The following is a 27,809-nucleotide window of genomic DNA, read 5'->3' as shown; positions in this document are numbered from 1 at the left end:
CGTGTACGGACCGTACCGACACCCCCAGAGCGTGGGTACGGTCCGTACACGCGTACCCCTACATCACCACTACAATGGTGGTACGGCCCGTACCCACGCTACCCAGAGCGTGGGTATGGCCGTACTACGCGTACCCCTACGTCACCGATTTGGGAAAAAGGGGGCGGTGATGGACAGAGTTTCTGAATGATGCAGAATACTCTTACCAAGTCAAGAGATCATGGTTTTAATCCAACACCGTTTTTTAGCTCACTGCACCATCCCAGCTCAGAACCTGGCTACATGCAAATTAGTCTGTACCTGTCCCAGTGTATGATGGGAACAGGGCAAACCAAACTACCAAGCCAATTCTTATACTGGGAAGGAAACAAGCTTCCGGGGACCGGTTTCTAGCATCACAGCCTTCGTCGGCCCGGCTTGCCTGAATCCTGATGGTGCAATGAGCAAGGGACTCACGTCTGAGCACACCCTCCCACACTGAGTGTGGATAAAATCGATTTGGGAAAAAGGGGGTGGTGATGGACAGAGTTTCTGAATGATGCAGAATACTCTTACCAAGTCAAGAGATCATGGTTTTAATCCAACACCGTTTTTTAGCTCACTGCACCATCCCAGCTCAGAACCTGGCTACATGCAAATTAGTCTGTACCTGTCCCAGTGCATGATGGGAACAGGGCAAACCAAACTACCAAGCCAATTCTTATACTGGGAAGGAAACAAGCTTCCGGGGACCAGTTTCTGGCATCACAGCCTTCGTCGGCCCGGCTTGCCTGAATCCTGATGGTGCAATGAGCAAGGGACTCACGTCTGAGCATACCCTCCCACACTGAGTGTGGATAAAATCGATTTGGGAAAAAGGGGGTGGTGATGGACAGAGTTTCTGAATGATGCAGAATACTCTTACCAAGTCAAGAGATCATGGTTTTAATCCAACACCGTTTTTTAGCTCACTGCACCATCCCAGCTCAGAACCTGGCTACATGCAAATTAGTCTGTACCTGTCCCAGTGCATGATGGGAACAGGGCAAACCAAACTACCAAGCCAATTCTTATACTGGGAAGGAAACAAGCTTCCGGGGACCGGTTTCTGGCATCACAGCCTTCGTCGGCCCGGCTTGCCTGAATCCTGATGGTGCAATGAGCAAGGGACTCACGTTTGAGCATACCCTCCCACACTGAGTGTGGATAAAATCGATTTGGGAAAAAGGGGGTGGTGATGGACAGAGTTTCTGAATGATGCAGAATACTCTTACCAAGTCAAGAGATCATGGTTTTAATCCAACACCGTTTTTTAGCTCACTGCACCATCCCAGCTCAGAACCTGGCTACATGAAAATTAGTCTGTACCTGTCCCAGTGCATGATGGGAACAGGGCAAACCAAACTACCAAGCCAATTCTTATCCTGGGAAGGAAACAAGCTTCCGGGGACCGGTTTCTGGCATCACAGCCTTCGTCGGCCCGGCTTGCCTGAATCCTGATGGTGCAATGAGCAAGGGACTCACGTCTGAGCATACCCTCCCACACTGAGTGTGGATAAAATCGATTTGGGAAAAAGGGGGTGGTCATGGACAGAGTTTCTGAATGATGCAGAATACTCTTACCAAGTCAAGAGATCATGGTTTTAATCCAACACCGTTTTTTAGCTCACTGCACCATCCCAGCTCAGAACCTGGCTACATGCAAATTAGTCTGTACCTGTCCCAGTGCATGATGGGAACAGGGCAAACCAAACTACCTACGTCACCACCACAATGGTGGTACGGCCCGTACCCACGCCCCCAGAGCATGGTTACGGGCCGTACCACCATTGCAGTGGTGATGTAGGGGTACGCGTGTACGGACCGTACCCATGCCCCCAGAGCGTGGGTACGGTCCGTACACACGTACCCCTACAGCCCCAATACATGATGGATACAAGGCATACACACGCCACGGATGTAGGTGTACGGCTTGGTGCAGCACATCAGCTGTAAATTGGGGGTGGTGTATGGTCAGGACAGCAGTGTACCACAGCAAGGGCGCAGGTGGGTGGGTGGGTGCAGAGGACCCCCAGCAGTGCCCAGACATATGAGGGGTGGGTGCCTATCACTCCCAGCAGTGCCCAGACATATGAGGGGTGTGTGCCTATCACTCCCAGCAGTGCCCAGACATATGAGGGGTGGGTGCAGAGGATTCCCAGCAGTGGACAGAGACATGGGGGTGGGTGCAGAGGACCCCCAGCAGTGCCCAGACATATGAGGGGTGGGCACCTATCACTACCAGCAGTGCCAAGACACATGAGGGGTGGGTGCAGAGGACTCCCAGCAGTGCCCAGACATATGAGGGGTGGGTGCATATCACTCCCAACAGTGCCCAGACATATGAGGGGTGGGTGCCTATCACTCCCAGCATTGCCCAGACATATGAGGGGTGGGTGCAGAGGACCCCCAGCAGTGCCCAGACATATGAGGGGTAGGTGCCTACCACTCCCATCAGTGCCCAGACATATGAGGGGTGGGTGCCTATCACTCCCAGCAGTGCCCAGACATATGAGGGGTGTGTGCCTATCACTCCCAGCAGTGCCCAGACATATGAGGGGTAGGTGCAGAGGATTCCCAGCAGTGGACAGAGACATGGGGGTGTGTGCAGAGGACCCCCAGCAGTGCCCAGACATATGAGGGGTGGGTGCCTATCACTACCAGCAGTGCCAAGACACATGAGGGGTGGGTGCAGAGGACTCCCAGCAGTGCCCAGACATATGAGGGGTGGGTGCCTATCACTCCCAACAGTGCCCAGACATATGAGGGGTGGGTGCCTATCACTCCCAGCAGTGCCCAGACATATGAGGGGTGGGTGCAGAGGACCCCCAGCAGTGCCCAGACATATGAGGGGTGGGTGCAGAGGACCCCCAGCAGTGCCCAGACATATGAGGGGTGGGTGCCTATCACTCCCAGCAGTGCCCAGACATATGAGGGGTGGGTGCAGAGGACCCCCAGCAGTGCCCAGGCATATGAGGGGTGGGTGCCTATCACTCCCAGCAGTGCCCAGACATATGAGGGGTGTGTGCCTATCACTCCCAGCAGTGCCCAGACATATGAGGGGTGGGTGCGGAGGATTCCCAGCAGTGGACAGAGACATGGGGGTGGGTGCAGAGGACCCCCAGCAGTGCCCAGACATATGAGGGGTGGGTGCCTATCACTCCCAGCAGTGCCCAGACATATGAGGGGTGGGTGTAGAGGACTCACAGCAGTGCCCAGACATATGAGGGATGGGTGCCTATCACTCCCAGCAGTGCCCAGACATATGAGGGGTGGGTGCAGAGGACTCCCAGCAGTGCCCAGACATATGAGGGGTGTGTGCCTATCACTCCCAGCAGTGCCCAGACATATGAGGGGTGGGTGCCTAACACTCCCAGCAGTGCCCAGACATATGAGGGGTGGGTGCAGAGGACCCCCAGCAGTGCCCAGACATATGAGGGGTGGGTGCCTAACACTCCCAGCAGTGCCCAGACATATGAGGGGTGGGTGCAGAGGACTCCCAGCAGTGGACAGAGACATGGGGGGGTGTACATCATTATCAGATGACCACAGCTCCATGGGTGAATGTACGTATCCCTAACTTAGGACAATGATGATAGTGCCATAACAACACATCACTGACAGCAGTGTCCCACTCCCAGGAGGAAGGAGGTCTTACTCCCACTGCATGACACACCACATGTGGGTGTGAGGACAAATAACACATGCATACCCACCCCTGGCAGATGCAGCACAATACACACACTGAGATCATGCCACAAGACTGTATAGTCATGTCACTGCCTAACAAACTAAGAGAGCCAAAGAGAACACACACTGTCACGCACATCCCAGGACTGATAGGAATGTTCAGGTGCTGGGATAGCCACCAAGATGTTGTCTGTCATGGAAGGAATAGGGTGGAGTTCCCACAGATACAATGCCCACAATTGTGAGTCAGGTGTGCAAATACCCAGCAGAACAAGTACCATATGTGTACTAGGCTGGGATTACACACATGCATTGTGCAAAAAAGGGACCATTTATCCATGAAGGCATGGCAAAATACTCTATACACAAGTACAGTGAGTACCAAGGATGGCACAGACGATGCAGCCGGACACATTGCTGAGCAGGCATGGCCAGAGTTTAAGGGATCCATCACCAACAAAGGACATGTAGACACAGGCCAACACAACAATTGTGCAAATCTCTGCAGGGGAGATGTCAGGTGCCACAGAGGAAGGAACACCCCTTGGGACAATGTCTCCAAACACAAAGAGCATACACGACAAAGAATCTTTGCAGAGATCGCGTGATGGCACGCAGATACCAGGTTCCACCCCATGAGCAGCAGACCACAACATTTCCCTGAGACATAACACATGCCCACAACCCCAACTCCTGTGGCATCAGCATCAACATCAATACCTGAAATGCAAGACTTTTCCAAAGAAAAAGAAAATGCTTTATTCAGCATGAAAATAATAATGTGTAAACGAGACTTTTCACAAAGGCCAATGGCCAGTCCATGTCATCAGTCCTTGGGGGGGGGGACACATGGCCATGCGTCTCCCCAGCTTGCCTGCACATCACAAGAGTGTTTCGTCGACTGGGGGGGGGGCATCATGTGGGGAAGGACCAGGCACCGCAGGGACAGGAGGGAAAAGGGTAGGTGTTGTGGGTGCAGGGACGGACGACTCCACCACAGGGGGTGGGGCAGCGACAAAGGAAGAGGTGAGCTCAGCGCTGCACACTTCTGCCAGTTCTTCAAGCATCTCCCCTGCACCCGGAGAAACAACAGGCCCCAAGGATGGGGGGGGGGGGTCGGAGGGATGGGTTGCAGCGCTACTTGACTCCCCTACCCGTGGAGTGCCGTGACTGTTTGCGTCCAGGTGAACTAGTTTGGCTGAGGCCCAGCCCAGCAAAGTAGGCCTCCGAATCTGGGGCAGGGGAGCCAAGGGGAGTGACATCGGAGGGACTGAGGAGTGAGTCATGTGGATGAGGACTGTGGCTGCATGCCTGCCTGTGTGCCCCAGACCCAGTGGGTGTGCCTGCTATCCCCTGAGTGTGCGTGTCAGGAGGTGTGCGCTTGCCCTTACGTGGTGGTGTGCTGCTTGTGTCTGGTGGGGTGCATGTGTGTGGATGTCTTGGTGTGCTTGGGACAGGCATGGGTGTTGGTCTTGTGGATGGGCCAGGGGTAGGGGCGAGGCAGCGCTGCAGGTGACTCGCTACTGCCGTCAGTGACGAGTCCAGGGACCTCAGCAACATCCGTTGGTCAGACATCGCTGATGACATGCCCTCCATGTACGACACCATCTGGGTCAGCAGTCTGGTGTGGCCATGGAGGACAGTCAGGATCAATGTCTACCCAACTTGCAACTGCCGCTGAATGTCCACAGACTCGGCAGTGAGGGCAGCAGGGGGGACAGGGGCAGGGGTTGCGGTGCCTGGCACGAAGGAGACACGGTGTGGCCTAGCACGGACAGAAGGGACCCGAGCAAGTGGGAGGGCGGTGATGGGAATGGAGGGGGCTGCGAGAGATGTACTGCTGCTTTCAGCTCTGGGAGCAGCCTCCGCCCCCTCTGGGAGCTCAGCCTCGGACCCGTCTGCCTCGTAGTCTGTGTTGGTACTGGGCAGGTCCTCCACCTCACTCCCCTCGCCCTCCGTGCCACCAGGTTCCACCGACTCCACAGCAGTGGTGGCACCACTGCTCGATCCCTCCTCCACGTCCGTGCCGGTGTCTCCCTCAGTGTCCTCCGATGATGCTGTGGGCAAGGTGAAGAGACAGGAAAAAATCAGTCACCTGTATACATCTGACACATGAGTCCCAATAAAATAGGCAACAGTGCATATCAGGAAAGGCATCAGGAGTAATATCTAGGATACTCCCCACATATGTAAGTCCTGCACTCCCCAGTTGGTTGACGCACCATGCCACTTGCAAACAATGAAAATTAGGACACAACAGCAAATAATTTGAAATCACAAGATCATGAGAAGCTAGTGTCTGGGATCAGTTGAGCACAGTAAGACTATGAAGGCATGCCACCTCTTGTTCACTGGGAAACAAACAGTATTGTCGCACCCAAGGCCAAATACCACATGCCAATGCAGAAGGTGTCCCCACACTCAGAGACCTGTGAGTACTTTTGACACCCCAAATAAATATATTGTAACTCCTGGAGAATCACAACCTTTTACAAAATGGACATGTCTAGCATGTGTGAATGTGGCACTCTGTGAACACAACACACATGTGTCTGTATAGCAGAAGTCACACAAGGAGGTGCACACCAAAACTACATGTACACAGTCATTGTCTGAGCTGCCAGACTCATTCAAATCAGCCACTGTTAGGCAGAAATGGCGTAGCACTAAGTACATATACATGGCACCAGGGTGGCTGGATGACTTGACACTCGTAATTTGGTATCAGCAACAACCAAGGACTAACCCAAATGCTAGCACACTGTGGGAACATGTATATGTATGAACTCCAAACAAGTGTTGTCCAAACTGTGCCTTACTTTAAAATGTGCCAGCGTGTCCCTGGAATGTGTAAAGGTGGTGTCTTGTGCACTTCCTTGGGAGACATCTGTCATGCAGGCACATCATTGTCCTTCACAACCAAACAACAAGGTCAAGCATATGAAACATTGAGACATGTTGGCAGGTGTAGTGAGTGCCAATGGACATTTTCCCAGAGTAAAAACTTGAATAATGTCATTTGTCACATGGCTATCCGTCACCTGATCACACAGTTGGCTACACATATGACCTACTGACTGTCATCTGGAGTGGCACACATGTCCACACCCAGGACAATGCATAAGCTAATGGGCCTGCAATTGTTTAGCAAAAAAGCCTAGCTGTACTGTGGGTTCCCCCTCATGGCAAGCCAGAATGTACCCACAGATGTCAGCACACAAAGTCACTACTGTGTAGCATCTTAACCACACACAGGTGCCAAAAATGTCCAAGCAGGATACATGATTGCCAAGAACTGACACAGGCAACGAAGCACCAACAGCAAGCACTGGCCAACATCACGGGGGCACTGCATGATGACTTTCTGTACTGTGAATCATCACACACAAGTCAGAACTGGCAATGAAACATCAGGGTTGAACATGTACGCCCCTCCTGCGTACACCCACCCATACCTGAGTCAATGTGACTGATACCAATCAAGAAGTGAAAGCTCTTATTCAGGGTTACAATAACTGTGCTTGAAAACTAGCTTCGTTAACACGACATCACCTTGTAGGGCTGGCAAAACATATTGGTCACAAACAAACATCAACAGATTGTTGTGAATAGCCACACAGGCACTGCCCAGTGTGAGTATGCACAAGTAAACTGCTGTATCCCTGTCCAGTGGGCAAATGTATCACACATGTGAAAACTACTACCTAGGTCAGGGAACAATGCCACAGAGGCAGAGCCATTATGAACCCACAGTGAATGTGCACAGTGTTGGATGACACACATGAGTAGGAGGGCAGGCTGTGACAGGGGACTGTAGTGTGCACACTGCTCTATGGTCCTGGAATGAGCTGACTGTTACAGGAGAAACCTTTCCGGCACTATGCATATATCCCACTCATGCACATCATGTCTGAGGCCACAACATTGGTAATGCATGCAGCAAGTCTGTTCATTTGAAACCTCACACTCCTATGTTGGGACTCAGCATCAGTGGTAACAAATATGCACCCCCTAATGACTGTACAGGACAGGGCACAGGCAGACCACCCCCACACATGATGCTGAAAGCAGTGTGCACCTTGATAAACTGGCAGCCTAGATGACCATGTGCAATAGTGATAACACACAGACCAGGTAACACATGTCAAGGAGGGGAAGGGAGGAAGAACAGCACAGGTTGACTGTGGGGGAACAGGATATGCACTGCACATATATACCCTGGCAGTGTCTCCAGGCGACTGAGCAGCAACAAAAGCTGGCGACACACAACAAACACACATGTACCTACCCCCTTCCTGCTGCTGTAACTCCTATATCCGCCTATCCAGGGAAGACCACTGCCAGGACACGCCACATCTGGTGGGTCAGGCGCCCGCCATGCTTGCGAGGAGCCTCCTCCTTCAGCATGACCCAGGCGATCCTCCAGGTCCAGCACCGGATGTCCTGCCATCTCTTCCTCACTTGTGACAGGCGCCGACTGCGACCCTCCGCCGATTGCACGGCCTTGACGGCGTCCTTCCAGATCTTCCCCTTGTGGTAGAGGGATACCTGTGTGGATGACAAAGTGGGACAACATCACTACACCTGCACCATGTCACAGAGACACACAGTTGAACATCTTAGATTTGTAGAACAGGGCATAGTATGCTGGCAAGTAATAGCACCTTCGTCATAGGGAATTTTTCCACTGGGGACGTACCAATGCACTACAATGCATTGTAAGTACACAGGTGGCATGAGGGGTGCGAACCAATCCCTGATCATGGCACACACTGTGCATCCCAAGCAACACAAGGCTGATGGACAGCAATGCAAAGCAATCACATGCCCCAGGCCACTGATGAAACCTCAGCAGAGTACACAGACACACACAGGCACACATCAATCGCCTGCCATTGGCAACAGCGGATGCAAACCTCACTCTGCACATGTGCCACTTGCCAGGGGGGGTCACAGGTGTGGGGCTAGCTCAGCAAGTCAGACACACAGCACGGCTTACTTCACACATCAGATGGATTGAGCAGTTACCTCCTCCATGCAGCTGTGGTGCAACACTCCACATAGACACTCATCCACATGACAAGAATCATTCACACACATCAATGTCCAGGGGGCGTACACATCATTTGGACACTTTCACCACTCTCACCACAGCTCCACTCAACTCTCACACACATCTGTGGGTGCAGTCACCTGTCACACCGGGGTGACCACTGAATCACCCCAGGACAATAGAACAAGAATGCCCAAGAGGATTTGACTTGACGGAATGTGCCATGCACTATGCAGTGAATGTCACAGTAAGCACAATGCAAGTGAGGAGTGCACACATGAACTACATCAAGCCCTGCATGAGAGACATAAGCCATCCCCCCCCCCCGGGACCCACTCCACCCAACATTGCATGTCTGTCACACCTGGCCACAATGCCAGAAGTGACAGACACAATAAAGGTGCACAGGCAAAGGTACTGGAGTCAGCACTCACCTGCTCCCCTGGTCAACCATACAGCATGGGGTACTGTGGGAGGATCACATTCAGCAGGGCCTCGTTCTCCTCCTGGGTGAAAGGCTGGGCCCTCTCCACAGTCCTTGACATGGTGCCAGAGCAGTGGTATCGACTGACATGTTGTGCAGGCAAGTGCCCTCTCATGGGTTCTGCCTGCCTTATATCTGCCTTGCTGGCCTATTTCATTTACAGGAGTACAGAGTGATTGGTCTCATTTGCATTCTACGTTTCCTCCAATCCCTTTAAACATACACCAGTGACAGCCTTTGCATCTTTCGATTTTGCAGCATCATGTCAAGTCAACAACCACTTTGCAACAATGTTAAATGTGGCCAACTGATTTTTCCAGATCACATGATGTAAAATTTTGAACTTGAAACTCGGTATCCATGACAACCAGCATGCATTTAGGCCCTAATACTTGTTCCTCATGTGTCCCCATTGTAATTCTTAAATCCCCACACAGGTACGGCGTTTTTCACACGTACCCCTAGGGCACCATCACTACAGTGATACGGGCCGTACTCACGCGTGTACGGCCCATACACGCGTGAGTACGTGCCTATCACTAGGCCCTATGGTACCCCCAACTATAGTGATAGGCACGTACTCACGCGTGTACGGGCCGTACACGCGTGAGTACGTGCCTATCACTATAGTTGGGGGTACCGTAGGGCCTAGTGATACGGCACGTACTCAAGCGTGTACGGGCCGTACACGCGTGAGTACGTGCCTATCACTATAGTTGGGGGTACCGTAGGGCCTAGTGATACGGCACGTACTCACACGTGTACGGGCCGTACATGCGTGAGTACGTGCCAATCACTATAGTTGTGTTACCGTAGGGCCTAGTGATCGGCACGTACTCACGCGTGTACGGGCCATACAAGCGTGAGTTTGTGCCGATCACTATAGTTGGGGGTACCGTAGGGCCTAGTGATACGGCACGTACTCACGCGTGTACGGGCCGTACACGCGTGAGTACGGGCCCTACACATGCCCTCAGAGCGTGTGTACTGCGTTTCACAGCTTACACTGGTGATCGGAGGCGCACACGAAAGGAATGGAGGTGTCAGACTCGCACTAGGGCACCATCACTACAGTGATACGGGCCGTACTCACGCGTGTACGGCCCATACACGCGTGAGTACGTGCCTATCACTAGGCCCTATGGCACCCCCAACTATAGTGATAGGCACGTACTCACGCGTGTAGGGGCCGTACACGCGTGAGTACGTGCCTATCACTATAGTTGGGGGTACCGTAGGGCCTAGTGATACGGCACGTACTCACGCGTGTACGGCCCATACACGCGTGAGTACGTGCCTATCACTATAGTTGGGGGTACCGTAGGGCCTAGTGATACGGCACGTACTCAAGCGTGTACGGGCCGTACACGCGTGAGTACGTGCCTATAACTCTAGTTGGGGGTACCGTAGGGCCTAGTGATACGGCACGTACTCACGCGTGTACGGGCCGTACACGCGTGAGTACGTGCCAATCACTATAGTTGTGTTACCGTAGCGCCTAGAGATCGGCACGTACTCACGCGTGTACGGGCCGTTCACGCGTGAGTATGTGCCGATCACTATAGTTGTGTTACCGTAGGGCCTAGTGATCGGCACGTACTCACGCGTGTACGGCCCGTACACGCGTGAGTACGTGCCTATCACTATAGTTGGGGGTACCGTAGGGCCTAGTGAGTACGGGCCCTACACACGCCCTCAGAGCGTGTGTACTGCATTTCATAGCTTACACTGGTGATCGGAGGCGCACACGAAAGGAATGGAGGTGTCAGACTCGCACAAGGCTGTACATCAAGTCATTGTCAGTGCAATCCTTCATGTGCAGGGCTTAGGTGTGTCAGGCAGTGATGTGGCACATGTCTCCTCATGTTGTGGCACAATAGATGTGTAATGAGCTGTTTACACATGTCATGTGTGATGGGGCACTACGTGGCACACTTCCCCTTCACACTTTGCACATATGTGCATGTGCGACACACGTGTCAAGCACTGCATCACTGGTATGGCACAGTCAGCTACACCCGCAACTGTCCCCTGATGGCAGGTACACGGATAATTACACCTCACATGTGACTCCCAGTGTGCCACGATGTGACTCTGTCATGTGTGTTTCATGTGTTGCCATGAGCTTTCCGTTGGCGTTCCATCAACTCCATATGCTGTTGCAGCATCAGACATGTGTCTGTGTGCATATGTGCATGACACACATATACGCACACCATGCCACATGTGGACTCACACGTTACATGTGTCATGATGGTTCGAAGATGACTTCCTGACATGAGGCAATATCTGCGTTGTCTCATTGTCTGTGACATCACTTTTTGACCTGGACCCCTTAATGGAAATGTGTGTCATCTTTCCATTTCCAGATAACATGTGACCTGTGCGTCTAGACTCCCAACAGCTGTCTGTATGAGATGACATCCTTCAAATGCAGATATGTGGATGTCTGTCACTCGTGTAATGTGTCTGGCTTGTCACTTACACTGGCCAACAGCTATTTCATGGCATGTCACATCAACATTGCCATGCAACTATTGTGGCTGGCTCTTCTTAGGAGTATCACTTGGCTGGCCCACGTGTCCTGGATGTATTGCACAGCACAGACTCTGTATTGAGCAGATGTGTATTAGCTGTTTAACATGTGCTCACCTCAGTGACATTGGTGTGGTAATGTACTCACTCTTCGTTATTCCTTCCAAATCTCTGCAGGGCACCGCCTCTCCCCAGACGAATGCCAGACCTGGATGCCATGCATGAACATGACTGCATACGGAGATACCGCTTCTCGCAAGAGTTGATAGAGGACTTGCCCCGCCGGTTGCACCACACCTCCAACCACAACACAGTTATCCTACAGCTCCGACCCCCAAGGTGAAGGTGATGGCAGCCCTACATTTGTTTGCCACCGGCACGTTTCAATTGACCATAGCTGATGTCGGTGGCATGTCCCAGACTATGTTCAGCCGTGTCCTGCATGATGTTATAGAAGCCATGTTGTTGCACCTGGATGAATTCATCCATTTTCCCACTTGTGAGCAGTTGACAGGTGTCAAGGGTGAGTTCTATGCCCTGGGAGGGATGCCTCATGTAATTGGGGCCATTGATGGGACACATGTGGCTTTGGTACCACCACAGGCACAGGAGGTAGCCTATAGAAACAGAAAATATTACCACTCCATTAATGCCCTTGTGGTGTGTCTTGCTAACATGCTGATTTCCCATGTCTGTGCACGTTTTCCAGGGTCTGCACACGATGCATACATCATTAAGCGTAGCAGGGTGCCAGAAATGATGCTGCAGCTTCATGCGGAACGATCATGTCTTGTTGGTGGGTATACTCTGTTAGTCCTGTGTTCAGCGCTATCTTTGTATCTTATGGCATCTCCTGACCCACTTCTTCACATGATGTTTCCATGTAGGGGACTCTGGTTATCCCAACATGCCATGGCTGATGACGCCTCTCCGCAACCCCAGAACAGCTGCAGAACACCGGTACAACGACACCCATGGGCAGACGAGGCGCGTGATTGAGAGGACGTTTGGACTCCTGAAGAGCAGATTCCGGTGCCTCCACAAGACCGGTGGTGCCCTCCCATATGCCCCAGTGTAGGTCTGCAAAATCTTCATTGTGTGCTGCATGCTGCACAACATGGCAGTGGAGAAGGCCGTGCCACTCATCCTTGATCCGCATGAGCAGGATCATCCACCCGTGGAGGATGAAGGGCTCGGGCACGGGGCAAGTGAGGATGAGGATGAGGATGAGGACATCCGGAGTCAGCTTATCCGCAACTTATTCTCATGATGGTGAGTCCCTGTGTCTGAGTGTGCACGCTTGCAATGTGTGTGTCGAGCTGACTGTGTGCTAAGTGACTTGGAGGTGTGTTCTGATGTGTCATTCAAGTGATGATGTCATTCCACTAAATTTGTTAAGGGCATGGTGACAACATCAATCCTGTAGAGTACATGTACATGTCTGCGGATTACTAGCTCTTCGCTGAATTGTTGTGTGTCTGTCCTCCCCAGGTTCTTGCGGCTGTCGTCTGCTCATGTCATCATTGCCCTCCTGCTATTCCTCATGAGTATTGCAACGTGTGCTGGATCAGAGTTACATGCACAGACATGGTGAAAAGTCATTTGGGGTGCAGCAAGGCATTTTGTGGGTGGTACGTGTTTGTGATATGTGGGGTCTGCTCCTGTGCATGTTGTGTTACCATGCATACATGTCGACTCACCATGGGCCACATGACGTGTTGCATGGCTCCCATGAATTGATGGTCACCCTTCCTGACAGTCATCTGTAATGGTGTGTGGATTCTGATTAAGGCGTCAATGTGTGTATAACGTCTCCAAGGAACATACGGGATGCCAATGGTGGACATAGTGTGGGACATCCCCATATGAGGCTCAATGGGGAATTGTAGACTCTCCGTGTGCAGCAAGGGGTGTTAGGCTCAACCCCTTCACTTGTGTGCCAGCTCAGTAGGATTTACACATCTGTGTGTTGAAGGGGGTGTCCAGTGTAGGTCACACATGGTCAGCAAAATGACCTGTGAGTCTGTTCCAATTGATGCATTTCCCTTAGTGTGAGGCTGAGTAATAAAGGTGTTCGTCACACTCCAAGGTGCCTCATCTCTGTCAATGCAGGTCTCTTGCCACTTTGCATGCGGCATATCTGGCATAGTTGTGGAAGATTATGCATAGGAGTCCATGTGTAGTTTAGCAACATGCATGCAGTTGCTCATGGGTTAGGCTCCCTATTGGGCATGAAATACATGGTCGTGTATGTTGTTTGGCATGTTGGTCCACGCAATGGGCCACCAACAGCTGCTGAGGGTGTGTCTCCTGTGTGCAGGTCGGCCTTCAGTTTCCTGATCCGGTGTCATGCTTCTTTGGTGATTGTGCATGCATTGTCTCTGGGTGTGCCATGTGACACTGGACACTCCTTACTTTACACACGCGCCTGTTGCAGTTGTCCTTCTGACATCCTAGTCTATGTGTGCAAATTCTGTCATTTTGCAAGGAGATGCCGCCTGCTGCTGCGGCCCCTGCAGCAAGGGCCAACAGAGTATCCAGATTTGGCAACACACACGCCTCCAGTATGCTCCTCACTTCCTCCCTCCACCCATTCATTTTGCTGTCCTCAGCTTGTCTATGCCACTGTTGCCGACACGCAGTGCCAAAGGCTGGACCATCAGCACATGCAAGGTGCACATTGCACCACCATCCTGTCCTTGCATTACCCACATCACACTACAGTCTGATGTATCAGCCACACTCCGAGCTATGTCCATCCGCACATCTAACGCCTGCTGTCAGACATACCCTGGGCACACACATGACACCTTTGCATGCTGAGTGTGCAACTCCAACTGCCTACACTGCGCTGCCCCGCCTTCCAGGCCCTGTCACACCAACCAGGTCACGTCCCTAATACTCCCCACCGGCTCTGTAGCCCAGCAAGGGCATGGGAGTGGGACTCAAGGCTTCAGCATGTAGTATGGTGTCATCGTCTGGGACATGGCACAGGTATCATCTCTCAGCATGTCAATCTACAGAGGGTCCAGGACCCCCCTCTCCACCATCACATGCGCACAGCACCTCATCATAAGCTCATATGCCATTGACAGCCAGGTGCTCTTCACCCTCAACAAAGACACAGACATTGGCAGTTCCATCATTCAAGTATGCATGAGATCTATTGATGAATGGCTGCACACGAGCCACCTGAGGCTGGAATTGTACAGGACTGAGATGAACATCTGAGGATTGTCCCCTTCCAGCTGGCTCAAGTGCCTGTGTCTCACCCGCAAGAGCCCTGCACAAGCACCCAGTGGCCACACACACAAGATGGTGTGCATCATGTTTGGCTCGCTCACATATGCCATGCTAGTCCACAGCATCTGTCCCTCATGCTGCAACGCCCTCTGCATTATGCACATGATCCACAGATAGATCCACTCCAAGAAAAGACAGACCATCCCCCAGGTCCATGACAATATCCGTGTCAAATACTGCCCTGCCCTCTACGGAGCAAGTGCATCCAAACTCCCAGGAAACTGGTCCACTTCAAGGGGGCATCTTCACACCTCAGATTCAACACCCTGCGACCCAGCCACCTCACCGTCCACCATGGATAGCTGCAATGGATCACTGTCTGCTCTCAGGGTGACCTCCACACTCCCCACCCACACTCAGGAGGCAGTCCACAACCCCGACCCCAACCAACCTTGTACGTCTGTCATCCTAGATCCCGTTGGCCCATCTCCGTGCATCCAACCTTGCCCTGGCCACCGTTCTTCACATCCACCGTACTCCAGCATACAGGACATTGTTCTCCCACCTGGCCACACATACCTGGGACTCCCTCCCCGGGAACCTCCACACGAGCCATGACCTCTACGCCTTGATGATGATCTCCCAAATAGGTCTCTCCGCACAGTTTAGCAAGCCCCCCCTCAGTAGCCAGAGGCCATCACAGGTGAGTGTTGTGCTCCATGCCTACTTTGAATGATACCTTGTGACCCATGTGTGTCCTGTACCAGACTCTGATCCCAGGGTATGGATGGCTGGAGTTGGTTCAACACTCAGCCATAGTTTAACATTTTCACACACATATGTCGTTGAATGATGCAAAATGACAGGAACGTCTCATGTCCAAAGTGAAATATTTATTTACGGTGGGGTAAGTGGTTTGGTAGATGCAATTAGGTGCTGTACCGGGGGAATAGAGTCCAAAGTTCACAGAGGGAGATGGTATCCTTGGCATTGGAAGTCATCAGAGTCCAGACCACAGTGTTGGTCATCATTGGTCAGACTGTGACCAGCAAGTCCATGTGGCAGAGAATGTCATTGGATGAGGTGCTGCTGTTGCGCCAGAGGGCCAGGTGCCAGGCCAGGTGACCTGGGAGATGGGGATGGTCCGCTGACTCTCACGGTCTTTTCCGTGGACGACTCACCTTCCTCCGGGGACCATCAGATGCAGGCCTTGACGATGCTGGGGATGCTCCGTCAGATGAATCCTCCTCCTCCTCCCTCCCTGTGTCTGGTGCTGGTCTATGCCTGGTGGCACAGGGAGGGTTTGCCAGGCTTTGGGCGATCTGACAGAGTGATTGGCTCACGTCCCTGTGCACCGCCAGGAGCTCAGCCAGTCTTGCCTCCATCCGTCTTGGTGTTGTTGATGACTGGCATGATGCTCGACCTGCAGGTTCTTAATGTCATCGAGGGTCCCCTGCATCTCGGAGAGTCTTGACACGACCTGGTTGATGCCTCTGGTGTCACGCCGGTATGAGTCCAGGATGTCGCGTATGTGTGACATACCGGTGTCCTGAGCTGGCTGGTCGGGTTCGCGCCTCCGCCTGCCTCCACTCCCACCACCCCTGCCCACTTGAGCCTGGCCTGCCCTTGTGGGCACATCGGGTCTAAGGGACCCCTGAGGGATGGCATTTGCAGGGTTGCCTGCCTCCTCCTGGGTGCCCGGAGAACCTTGTCCCCTACTGGTCAGACTGGCTCTGTTGTTCAGTGTGAGCAGGGCTCCTGGGTGTGTCCTGGGATGTGGCAGGAATGGGGGTGGTGGTTGGCACAGATGTACCTGACGCAGGTGCTGCAGGGGCTTGGGCACCAGAGGGTCCAGGTTGGTCGGGGTCATCCACGGAGTGGTGAGAGTCGTCGCTGCCGGTGGGATCATCTTCATGCGGTGCCTGGGACTGTGATTCTTCCCCCCCAGTGTTGGGGGGAGATCGACGACGTTGCCCTGTGTGTGAGAGAGAGACAATGTTCATGGTGTTTCATGCGACATCTATGTTTCATACATATTCAAGTTGACTCAGTTCCTCCAGGTAGTTGTATGTGCCTAGCATTCCTCTCAATGTCCACTTGGGGATGGGTATGTTACGGGGGACAGATTGGGATGTTCTCCCGAGTGTTTGACCTGTAGATTGTTTGCTCTGATGCTTATTTGGCTCTGGATCGGTCTTGTTGTGTCACATGTCCATTGTGGGAGTGTGTAGATCTGTTGCCTGCCCCGGGTGTGTGTGCTTGTGTTAGGGGGGGGTTTGTGACCGGGCCTGCTGTTGTGTGTAGTGTGAGTTGTCATTGGGTCTCCCATGTGATGTGTCTGTCCCCTCATGGTGCATGCTGGCATGACAGTGAGTGTGAGTTCCTGTGCTAGATACCTGTGCTTGTGGAGTTGGTGTTTGAGTGTACAGTGGTCACAGGAGGGCCTTGTGCTGCATACAGCAGGGCCAAGTGTCATCTACCTTGTCAGTACTTTACCAGTCCCTGTGCATTGTGCATGGTTATGTACCTATGCCATATGGGCTGAGGGCATTGGTGTCTGCGTCTCATTTTCACAATGTGTTGTGTGGGGCCCACACTCCCAGCCTCCCGGACATCCAGTCTTCTGTTTGTGGTTGTTGTAGGCTTGGACATGGCCTTGCCTTGATTTGAGAAGGGTGCATGGTGACGTTAGTGGCATGAGCGTGGTTTTTGAGTGTGGTTGTTTGCGGTGAGTGCTTGCGGGAAGTTGCGTGCATTTGGTGTATATGTGGTGTGGACCCCATTGCCCCCATGTTACGTAAGGGTAGTGTACGGGTCTGCGGGGCGGCCCACCTCCAGTGATGTTAGTCTGGGCATATTCTTCATTCATTTTCCTCTTGACCGACCTGCGCAGATCGTACCACCTGGCTTGGCCGTCATGCCTGGTCCTTCGGATGGGCGCAACAGCATTCACCTTGTCGACGATCCTCTGCCACATGGCAGATTTTTCAGCTATGCTGGTCTGTCTGACCAATGTTCCAAACAGCTGTGGCTCGCCTCTGATGACTTTGTTGACAAGGAGGTCCAGCTCTGCCGTTGTGAACTTTGGATTCTTGTCTGTGGGCATGGTGTGAGGTGTGGGTGTGGGTGTGGATGGTTGAGGGTGTGAATGTGACGGTGTGTGTGTGAATGTGAAGAGGGGGATGTTTGTGGAGGAGGTTGTGTGAAGGTGTGTGAGTGAAGGTGTAGTGGAGGTATGAGTGATGTGGAGTAGTTTCTATGTGGAGTTGTTTCTCAGTGGGGTCTGGCAGCAGTGGGTCTGTTGCAAAGGCTCATGGGTTGTGTGTGTGGGCCCTTTTTATTGGTCCATTTTTGGGTGTGGCTGTGTTTGAATTTTGGTGGGTGTGTTATAAGTGGTGGTTGTGATTTAGGGCCTCTGTTTGCCTGTTTGGATGTGCCAGGTCAGGCATTGAGATGTATTTTGTCATGTAGACGTGTTTTGTGGTGTTGTGCGAGTTGAATTGACCCTCCTTGTGCTGTTTTACAGTGTCCTGGTTCTGTAAGAGTCATTTTCGCGTAGGTACGATCTGTACATACGCGATGCTGGGTGAGGGTGCTGGGTTATGGTGTTGGAGTGCGGCGCGTACATGCGGTGGGGGTTCGGTGCGTACATGTGCAGCCCTGGGGTATGGCGCGTACATGCGGAGTTACGGCACGTACATGGGGGGACGGCGCGTACATGGGGGAGGGGGGCGCGTACATGGGGGAGGGCGCGTACATGCGGTGGGGGTACGGTGCGTACAGGTGCGGCCCTGGGGTACGGCGCGTACATGCGGAGGTACGGTGCGTACATGGGGGGTAAGGCGCGTACATGCGGTAGGGGTACGGTGCGTACACGTGCGGCCCAGGGGTATGGCGCGTACATGCGAAAGTACGGCGCGTACATGCGGGGGTGATGCGCCTACAGGGGGGGTTACGGCGCGTACATGGGGGGGTGCGGCGCGTACAGCTGCGGGGCTGGGGTACAGTGCAGACGGGGGGGCAAGGCACGTACATGGGGGGGTACGGCGCGTACATGTGGGGGTACAGCATGTACAGTTGCGGGGATGGGGTACAGTGCGGACAGGGTGGTGTACGGTGCTTACATATTTGGGGGTGGCGGGGCTGTATGGCTCGTACACGGGCATGAGTTTACCCGTGTACATGTGTGCTACTGCATTGGCTCCGTACGGGCCTTTTTACGTGCGATTGTGTATTCGGACGGACGGTCGGGATCGTACTTGCGCGCTCGGACTTGTGTTTTGCGATTTGCACGTGAAAATGTCCGGCTCATTCTCGTACACTTTTCCCGACGGTATTCGGATGTGAACACTTTCCGACGCACTCTCGTAGACTTTTCCCGATGCTATTCGTAGTTATCTTTCACGGACAAACCGTACTTGGCCGTTTGTACGGTGCTTCTACGACTCGTACGTAAACAAATACGGATACGGGTCGTACGCAAATTATTTTTAACGAATCGGAATCGGCACCTAAGTTGTTTGCAATGGGACGCCTGCTCGGTCCAGATGCATTATAGGTGTAGTGGTCTTATTTACTACACCAGTTCTATCCCTTATCAGGGGTGTCACTCGCCTACCCACTGACCCTTGGTGTGATAATTTGAAAGACAACCTCGCATAGGAGTTAATCTGAGCCTGTATATTATACATACTGGTGGAGCTGTACATCATTAAAGTGGAACATGCTTTTCTAGCTATTAATTGGTCGTTGCCTCTATATAGACAGCGTTACTCCTTGACACAATATTCTACTGGACGGGGAACAGCTCTCCTTAGGGAATTCAAAAAATGTTATGGAGAAGGTTTGACTCCACCTAATTCTAGTGCCCTGAAGAAGTCCTGCATTAGGACGAAACGCGTCGGCTGTTCTGTGTGTTGAATGCTGTATTTTATCTACGTGAAATGAAAATGAAACAATAAAAGAGAAAGAAAATGGAAAAATTCAAGAACTCTCTTTACTGGATATGGACGTTAAAGTTGCCCTTCTTTATAAAGTTTCTTTTGAGTAGTGCACCTGTGCTTTTGTCTTGAATTGTTAAGTTCCTGTTGGAACAAGTATTGTGACGGTGGGTGCTACCCAGTGTGCACACCGATCCTACTTAGTATAGAAGGGACATTATTTAAGGAGTGTAAAAATAGTTTAGTGCTGTTAATCGGAAGGTTCCACTGTCAGTTCTTTTTGTTTATGTTGGCACAGAAGGCTTTACAACTAAAGACTTTACCACACATTTGAACAGTAGGTGCCAGTGTTTTTCATTGCGACACACTTTATATATTTTTAAGGGAAATTAAAAAAGTGGTTTTGGGGGGGTCTCCCCTCAAAAATATGAAATTTTCAAGTAGTACCAAACCTGTAAACAACAAATGTAATTAAAAATGTATTAACTATTAATGTATAACTTATTAACAGTAGGTCGCAGTGTCAGACTGTTACACGGTTATTCAGTAGCAGTAAGTATGGTAAAAGATTGTGTGGTAGTGGAATGCATGATGAAGGTGTTTACTAATGTGAGTGGATGTTAATGTGTGGGAGTGGTATGCATTGTAAAATCTGAGATATAAAAATGTGTGTGGTGAAGGAATGAGTGGTAACGTCATACAGCCACTTGTTCCAAGTGTGTTGCATATCTTCTTATTGTATCTATTTTCCCATGAAAGTGATACACTCAAGAGCAGTCTTTTATAATGATCTTTACTGGCAGCTCAGCTAAGGAATCAAAAAAAGAAGGATAGGGATGGGAGGCCCTGACTTCATGTCCTTTAGTGAATGGAGGCTTTTTGTGTGCACACTGGTCCACTCAATACATGTCAAATTGATCAGCGTAAGCAAGACACCAAATACAGAAATGTTCAATATATATTTTGTTCAAAGTAGTTCAAAGATACATATAAGTTCTTTTGTGGGCTACTTAGTCAGGGCAGTAGAGTTTGTCCTCATACTCAGGGGGTTCATCCAGAAGTGCATCAACTAAGACACTTAAGTCTAACCAATTGCATTCATCCTCCTCCTGTGCTGTTCCAGGCAAAAAGTAATCTTTTGGTATGAATTGCTCATTTTAATCATGGTCATTATCTCCATGTTTTAGGTAAGAGACTGGTCCTTCTGACAGTGACAACTGCGCCAACTGCACTGAACACACACAAATAACTGCTGATCTCTGGCCATTGATGCATCATTTGATAGCAATACAACAAAGGGTTTTGATAAAGGTAGACCTATCTTTCTACTCAGATAGCCTTGACCATCCTCTGAATGGTCATTGGTGCAGCCTCTTGCTTGATCTCTGTTGCCTGTGTCTGTGTACTTGACTTAAGCCATCCACCTGAAACCAAGTTATTGCAGAGGTTGGGTCAGATTCTTCGGTTGTTGGTGTTGCTGGTGATTGTGTTGGATGTGAAAAAACAGCACTGCCCTCTCTGGAGGTTGAAGGCTTCATGCCATAACTTTTGTCCGGACCAGCAACTTCCAGCTGTGCTTCTTGCAGGTCTCTCGCTTGGTGGACAATCTAAGGGGAATATGTACAAGGAAGTGGTGGAATGTGGCATAGCCTCCTTGGCTTAACGCCACACTCAGCCACTTCTGAAACGCAAGGCTGCACCATATTTACAAGAATGTGGTGCAGCCTTGCCTTTGCCCCTGCAGTGGCACTAAGTTTAGCAACTTAGCACTAATGCAGGCACCCTTGCATCATAATGCAAGGGTGTCCGCATGCAGGGCATGATTGTTTATGTGTAGGAAGGTGGTCCTTTCTACACATAAACAATCCTAAAATGCCATTCTGTTACTTTCATTTTGCTTTTTACATGTGTGCTGCACAAGGCACAGGGCAGCAAACATGGAAAAATGCAAAAACGAGGAGAAATAATGCATTTCTCCTTATTTTGCCAACTTAAGACCAGGATTTACCTGGTCTTAATTTTGGCGATGGGTCCTATGTACGCCACCCTTGTACATAGCGGGCATGTGAAAAGTTGGCTTTATATATGCTGTCCACTAGTTATAGTGGGCACCTTGTATAAGTCCAAACAACCCCTTATGGTGATAGGTTAAAGGCAACCTTTATTGAAAGCTATCCTAGTGGTAGCTATGGAGAGCAGCCTTCAGGCTAATTCTTGAAGGAATGTAAAGCAGCTTGTTTCACCAGTCTATAATCTCTTGAATGACCAAATGAAAGGACAACCACACCAGGAATATATTTAAAATATATGTATTTAAGATAAAACACATCCCTCTAGTCTCTTTATGAGGCTGGAGTTCGAAGTACTTAAGTTACAAGTCAGTATTCAACAGTAAAAGAACAAATACACGTTTGGGCCCTAGGGGCGCACCAAACCATATACCAATAAAGTGGTATAAGAACCATGACTGAACTAGACACAAGGCCTAGAGCCTGTAGAAGCACTTGGACCACAAGGAACCACCCAAGGTAGTGACACCGGGGACCCACGGGGGACGCGTGCAGTGTGAGAACACACCCGCGAATCGCCGTTAACTTCTATGGGGAAAGTCGCGGTTGGAAATTAAGAGTTTAAGGACACTTAAAGGATGACTGCGAGTGAACCCTTTTGGACTTAGAGGTGTCTAGGGCCAACACCCACCGTAGCACCGGAGTACTCGAGTTATCTCACCCAGGGAAGCCGGGTGCATAGGTGTCTTTTGGTGTCAGGTCGCGTCGCTGTTTTCAATGGAAGCTGGCAAAGAAGTGCTGCTGCCGTGAAGAGGAGAAGTGTCTGGAGAGATCCAAGCCTGGATCTAGGATGGAAGGAACCTGAAAGCAGAGAGGACAGAGTCTGGGTCAATACCAGTGACCAGGGGCACGATAGTCCAATGCCCACAGATGCCGGGTGCTTCAGGTTGAGTTGATGGGTGTCTTGATTCTTCAGCCACGAGGTCCAGGAGGTGTCAACAACAACCAGGAGCTGGATTCGAGCTGTCCCCCGAAGTCTGTCGCCTGCTGCTTTGTCAGCGACCAGGACGGACCCAACAAGCCTTGGCAACAGCAAGTCAAGTGGAAATAGAAAAAGGACGTCGGTGCAGACCAGCAAGGTCTGGAGGACTCACCCAGCGAGGGTAAGTCGGGCCACATCTGAAGAAACAAGGAAAGCCCAATCAGAAGAGGAGTTACCTTCGTGGGGACCCACTAGCCAACGGGGTAGTGATCGCAAAGGAGCCTCAAGCGGTCGCACTTGAAACTGGCCCACGGGTCACTCGTGAGTTGGAGCCCAGAGATCTTCAGTGCAGGAGGTGCTCAAGGCTGGGGCTACTCGGAGCCCAAACCACAACTTCGAGGAAGACCAGGAAGATGATGGATTGGCAAAAGATTACGGTGTCCAGGGGTCACGGTTCCACGTCACCCACGATAGTCACGGGCCTCAGCTTTGCTGTGGATTCAGGGTAGCCTTGGGGAAATCTAGAAATCCACCTCTGGTGATGCAAAGACATCGGCGTCCGGCGGGAGCTTCAGAGTTGCTTCTTTGGTGCCTGCTAAGCAGGGGAGTCACTCCTTGACCCCAAGGGAGATTTCTTCAATCTTCTAGCGAAAATAGAAAGTTGAAGGTCGAGGATATATGTTGCAGAGTTTCGTCCATGGTAATCTAAAGTCTCAAGGACTGGGTTCCAATACTTATACTAAGTTTGGGGGTTGGACATACTCTAGGGACCCACTTATGGGAGGGCTTGGAAAGAGGGGTGGTTACACCCATTTCCTTTGTCAAGTTGCACCAGACATGGAGCAGGTAGCCCCTGCAACCAGTTTGAACAGGACTATGCACAGGGACACCAAGTGTGCCCCCAGTGCAGGACTTCAAAGCACCAGAGAGTGCTCCCGCCCAGCCCCAATACACATCTGCCTGTCTGGGGAAGTGGTTACACCTCCCTGGGACAGGAAACCTATTGTCCAGGCCTCCCCTGCTGGAGTTTCGGTCAGCAGCAGGAGGCCAGACCTGTGTCTGTGGCAGTGACATCCATTTTGTGATGCCAGGGCTACAGAAAGTCTTTACCGGGTAGACAGGGGGAACATGTCTCTCCCTATAGAAGGGTGGAATGCTAACCCTGCCGCCAGAACTGGTGGGGGGGGTAGTATTCCAAAGCATTTGACAGCAAACACAACATGTTTCCGTGCAGCCAGTCCAAAGTTAGCATTTACCGCGAGGGTATAATGCACTTAAGAGTATATGGTCAGGCTGCACCACAAACAGCATCAGGGGAGGTACTCCGAACGCTGCAGAGGGGCTCTGCTCATGCAGGGGCACCATCTCACATAAAAACCAAGCACTCTGCCTTCAGGATTGTTAAGGCCTGCCATAGGAGTGACTTATAGGTTTTATATGTGTGTGCAATGGTAGTGATATAGATAGCCTATACCACAGTAAGGGGTGCATGCAGCACCTTACCCAGGCTGCAGTAGCAGACCTGTGGTGTCCTTTTGGAGTGCTTTCCAGGGGTGGAATAATACATGTTTCAGCCCCTGGTAGGTCTCTGAGGTACCTATGCCATAGGTACATAGTATATCATATACTAGGGGCTTATATGGCACTCCAGAATCCAATTACCGGCCAGATTGACTTTGCAGTTTCTCTCACTTAGTTCTTCTCACTAGCAGCTAATCGTGTTTAACGTTCCATCGCCAAAGGGGTAGCAGGCCTCCTGGAACTGTCTTTGGCTGCAGCCCTCTGCCTCGGCCCATTGGAGATTTTTTTTTTTTTAATATGTTTATTGGTTTCAACAGACATAGTGACAGGTAATAAATGCAAGTCTAATGTGGAGTGCCAGTAGAGAACAAACCCTCCCCCCACACAGGTAGAACAAATTTCAAGTTATGGTACATTGGGGAAAAACCTGTGCATCATTAGACATACATGTACAGAGCAACAAAAAACGAAAGCAGTAATTGAGTTCTTGCTTTAAAGCCTCAAGTTCAAACAGATAACGAGGACTTGTGTGACCTCAGGCTACACGCATGAAGCAGCAAAGCCAAGGACAGTGGGTGAGTTCTCATAAGAAAGCCACTGTTACAGCTATATGAAAAATACATATATTTCCATAGATTACATCAAATCTGGACGGGACAGCAGGTATGCAGTGAACGGGGCCCAGAAATACTTGGGACGGGAAGTCTCTGGTAACTCCTATTCATGAATCAACAACTGATCCCTACAGTAAAGCAAGTCCCGAAGCCACTTCTTTACCGTTGGAATGGTCTTAGCGCCCCAATATTGCGCTACAGCCCTCTTTGCAAACAAAGTGGAAACTGCAACTATGCGTCTGTTACAGGGCATAAGTCGTTTAACATACCCTAGAAGGCAAATCTCGGGAGTGCAGTGCACGGGTTCTAACAGAATATCAGTAAGCATCCTCACTACATCGGTCCAGAAGGCAAACACACCCGCACACATGCCGCATGCAGGAAGTCTGCATCAGCCATCCCATACCTCACGCAGTTAGCGGACTCGTGCAAGCCATACCTACTGAGTTGTAAAGGGGTATAATAGATTGGTGTAACAATTTGAAGTGAATTATTCACTGTGAGATGACCAGTAAGTTTGCAATATGCCTTCCAAACATCCGGTGCGAGGGTGGTCCCCAACGCTGAGACAGGAGGGATTGTCTCTCTGTTTTCGCTCTCGCAAGGAAGCATTGTAAAGTTTAGTAATTAAGCCCTTTTGCCCCTCCCCCAGCATCACCTGCAATGCCCGTAGAGTAGTGGGTTCTGCCACAGAGATTTTGAGGTGCAAGGCCATAGGTAACAATGGAGCATATAGGAAAGCTGAGACCTTTTCGCAAGCAGTAGCCAAGCCCATGCCATGCATTGTATGGGTTTTATTTCAATCTGTGGGCCACCTGAGCCGCCAGACAGGGTCGCCGCCTGCAGTGGCATTGGAAGAACGGTATCCGATTCAATAGCTACGTGAGGTTGAAACCGCTGGGGGAAATGCCAATAATGCGCAAATTGCACCTGCGCGCACAGATAGTATAGTCTGAGGTCGGAGGCCTCATACCCGCCCCGGTCAAAGGACTGAACCACAAGAACCCACCTGCATCTGGGCTTCTTTCTGTCCCATACAAATGTCAGCAGTGACGATTGAAGCATTTTAAACAGCACCACATTCAGTTTTATAGGAATATTGACAAAAAGATAGAGCAGTTTGGGGAGGAAGGCCATTTTTACAACAGCTATCCTATCTGCAAGTGAGAGGGGCAGGTGCACCCACCGCTCAGCCCGTTCAGTGATACGCGTGACAGCACAGTCATAGTTCTCAGATATCACCTTATCCGGGTCCCTGTGCAGCCACACCCCCAGGTTAGTGGAAAATCCAGCTCCACCTCTTTCGTATGAGAGGTCAGCTGAAACACCACCGACTTTGCCCTGTTGATCCCGAGACCAGAAAGCCTCTCAAATTGTACATTTTCCCAGAGCAATTCAGGTAGAAATGTGGTGGGCTCTCGGACATAAAGGTACATATCATTGGCATACAGGGAGACTACGAGTGGTCTCTGTCAAAAAAGCAAGGCTGCTGCTGCATGCTTTTGACGGAGTTTACAGGCCAGGGGCTCCAATGTGATTGAGAAGAGCATTGGTGACAGGGGTCACCCCTGCCGTATGCCTCTTTCAATAGGAAACGCCGATGACACCCAGTCAATAACAAGCACCCAAGCAACCGGGTTGTCATAGAGCACTCTAAGCCATTGCAGAAAGAACGGGGGAAAGCCCATTCTAGTCAAGACCGTGAACATTTAGGTCCATAGGAGAGAGTCAAAAGCAGTACTGCAACTGCTTGGATGTCTGAGTCGAGATAGTGCAAGGTGGAGTAAACAGTGCACAAGTTGTGAGTCGTAGAGCGATCAGTTACAAACCCAGACTGGTCCGGAAGGACCAGAAGAGGGACCAGGGGTTGTAATCTGGTGGCGATCATTTTTGCCAGGATCTTCGCGTCGATATTGATGATCGAGAGAAGTAGATAAGACTCGCACATATTCGGAGGCTTCTCAGGTTTCAATAGAGTCACAAGTAAAGCCTCCTTAAGAGAAGGCGGTAGCCTTCCCTTCTCATAAGCCTCCGCATAAACGTCAAGAAGCCTGGGGGCAAGATCCGACACATAAGCCTTATAAAATTCACTGGGCAGCCCGTCCATCCCTGCGGCCTTACAGGTCAGTAGGGACATTATAGCAAGTTTAACATCCTCCACATAACATGGCTGCATTAGGTATTCACAATGCGAATTAGAGAGCCACCCAAGCGCAACGTCGTCAAGATATGAGTCAATCTCTTCAGGTGGCGGGGAGCACCTAGCGACGTAAAGCTGAGTGTAAAATTGTAAGACTGCATCGCAAATCTCTGGAGTCGAGTAGCGCGCAACCCCATTCTCATCTCCTAGTTTTTGCGGCAAAGAGCAACCAGGAGGTCCTCCCTCCCCGTTGTATCGAGCAGTGCTACGACGAGAGCGGTGCAATAGGTCCTGATCAGCTGTTTCGTTGTGTTCCGTGACCAGTACTCATATTTCAGCCAGTTTTGCTGGGGGGGGGGATTAGTTTCTGTTAGACCCGGCCCTCGTAACATAGCTAGGCCTGACCCCTGCACCTCACACCAGCCCCTAAACCCCCGGCCCAGCCGATCCTTCCCACAAGAACTCACACGCACCCAACCCGGACTTCCCCGTCCGTAGCCTTCCTCCCTTCGGCCACACCGGGCCCGCGGGCCCACTTCATGCACCAAGATGGCCGCCCGGCCCCATGGCCGCCCGGCCC

General features: G+C 51.3%; 1 protein-coding gene across 1 annotated transcript in view; it reads right to left on the bottom strand.

Moving 5' to 3' along the window:
* The window catches only part of LOC146806212 (olfactory receptor 52D1-like), a 38,892-nt gene extending 11,696 nt beyond the window's left edge, over nucleotides 1-27,196 (bottom strand). The window contains exon 1 of the mRNA XM_085623898.1: nucleotides 26,919-27,196. Within this exon, the coding sequence (XP_085480024.1) occupies nucleotides 26,919-27,196 (278 nt within the window). The remainder of the gene's footprint in view (nucleotides 1-26,918) is intronic.
* Between the last annotated feature and the right edge of the window lie 613 nt (nucleotides 27,197-27,809).

The sequence above is a fragment of the Triturus cristatus genome, chromosome 8 (genome assembly GCF_964204655.1).
Source record: "Triturus cristatus chromosome 8, aTriCri1.1, whole genome shotgun sequence".
Taxonomy (NCBI): Eukaryota; Metazoa; Chordata; class Amphibia; order Caudata; family Salamandridae; genus Triturus; species Triturus cristatus.
This window is presented reverse-complemented; position numbering and strand designations above follow the sequence as displayed.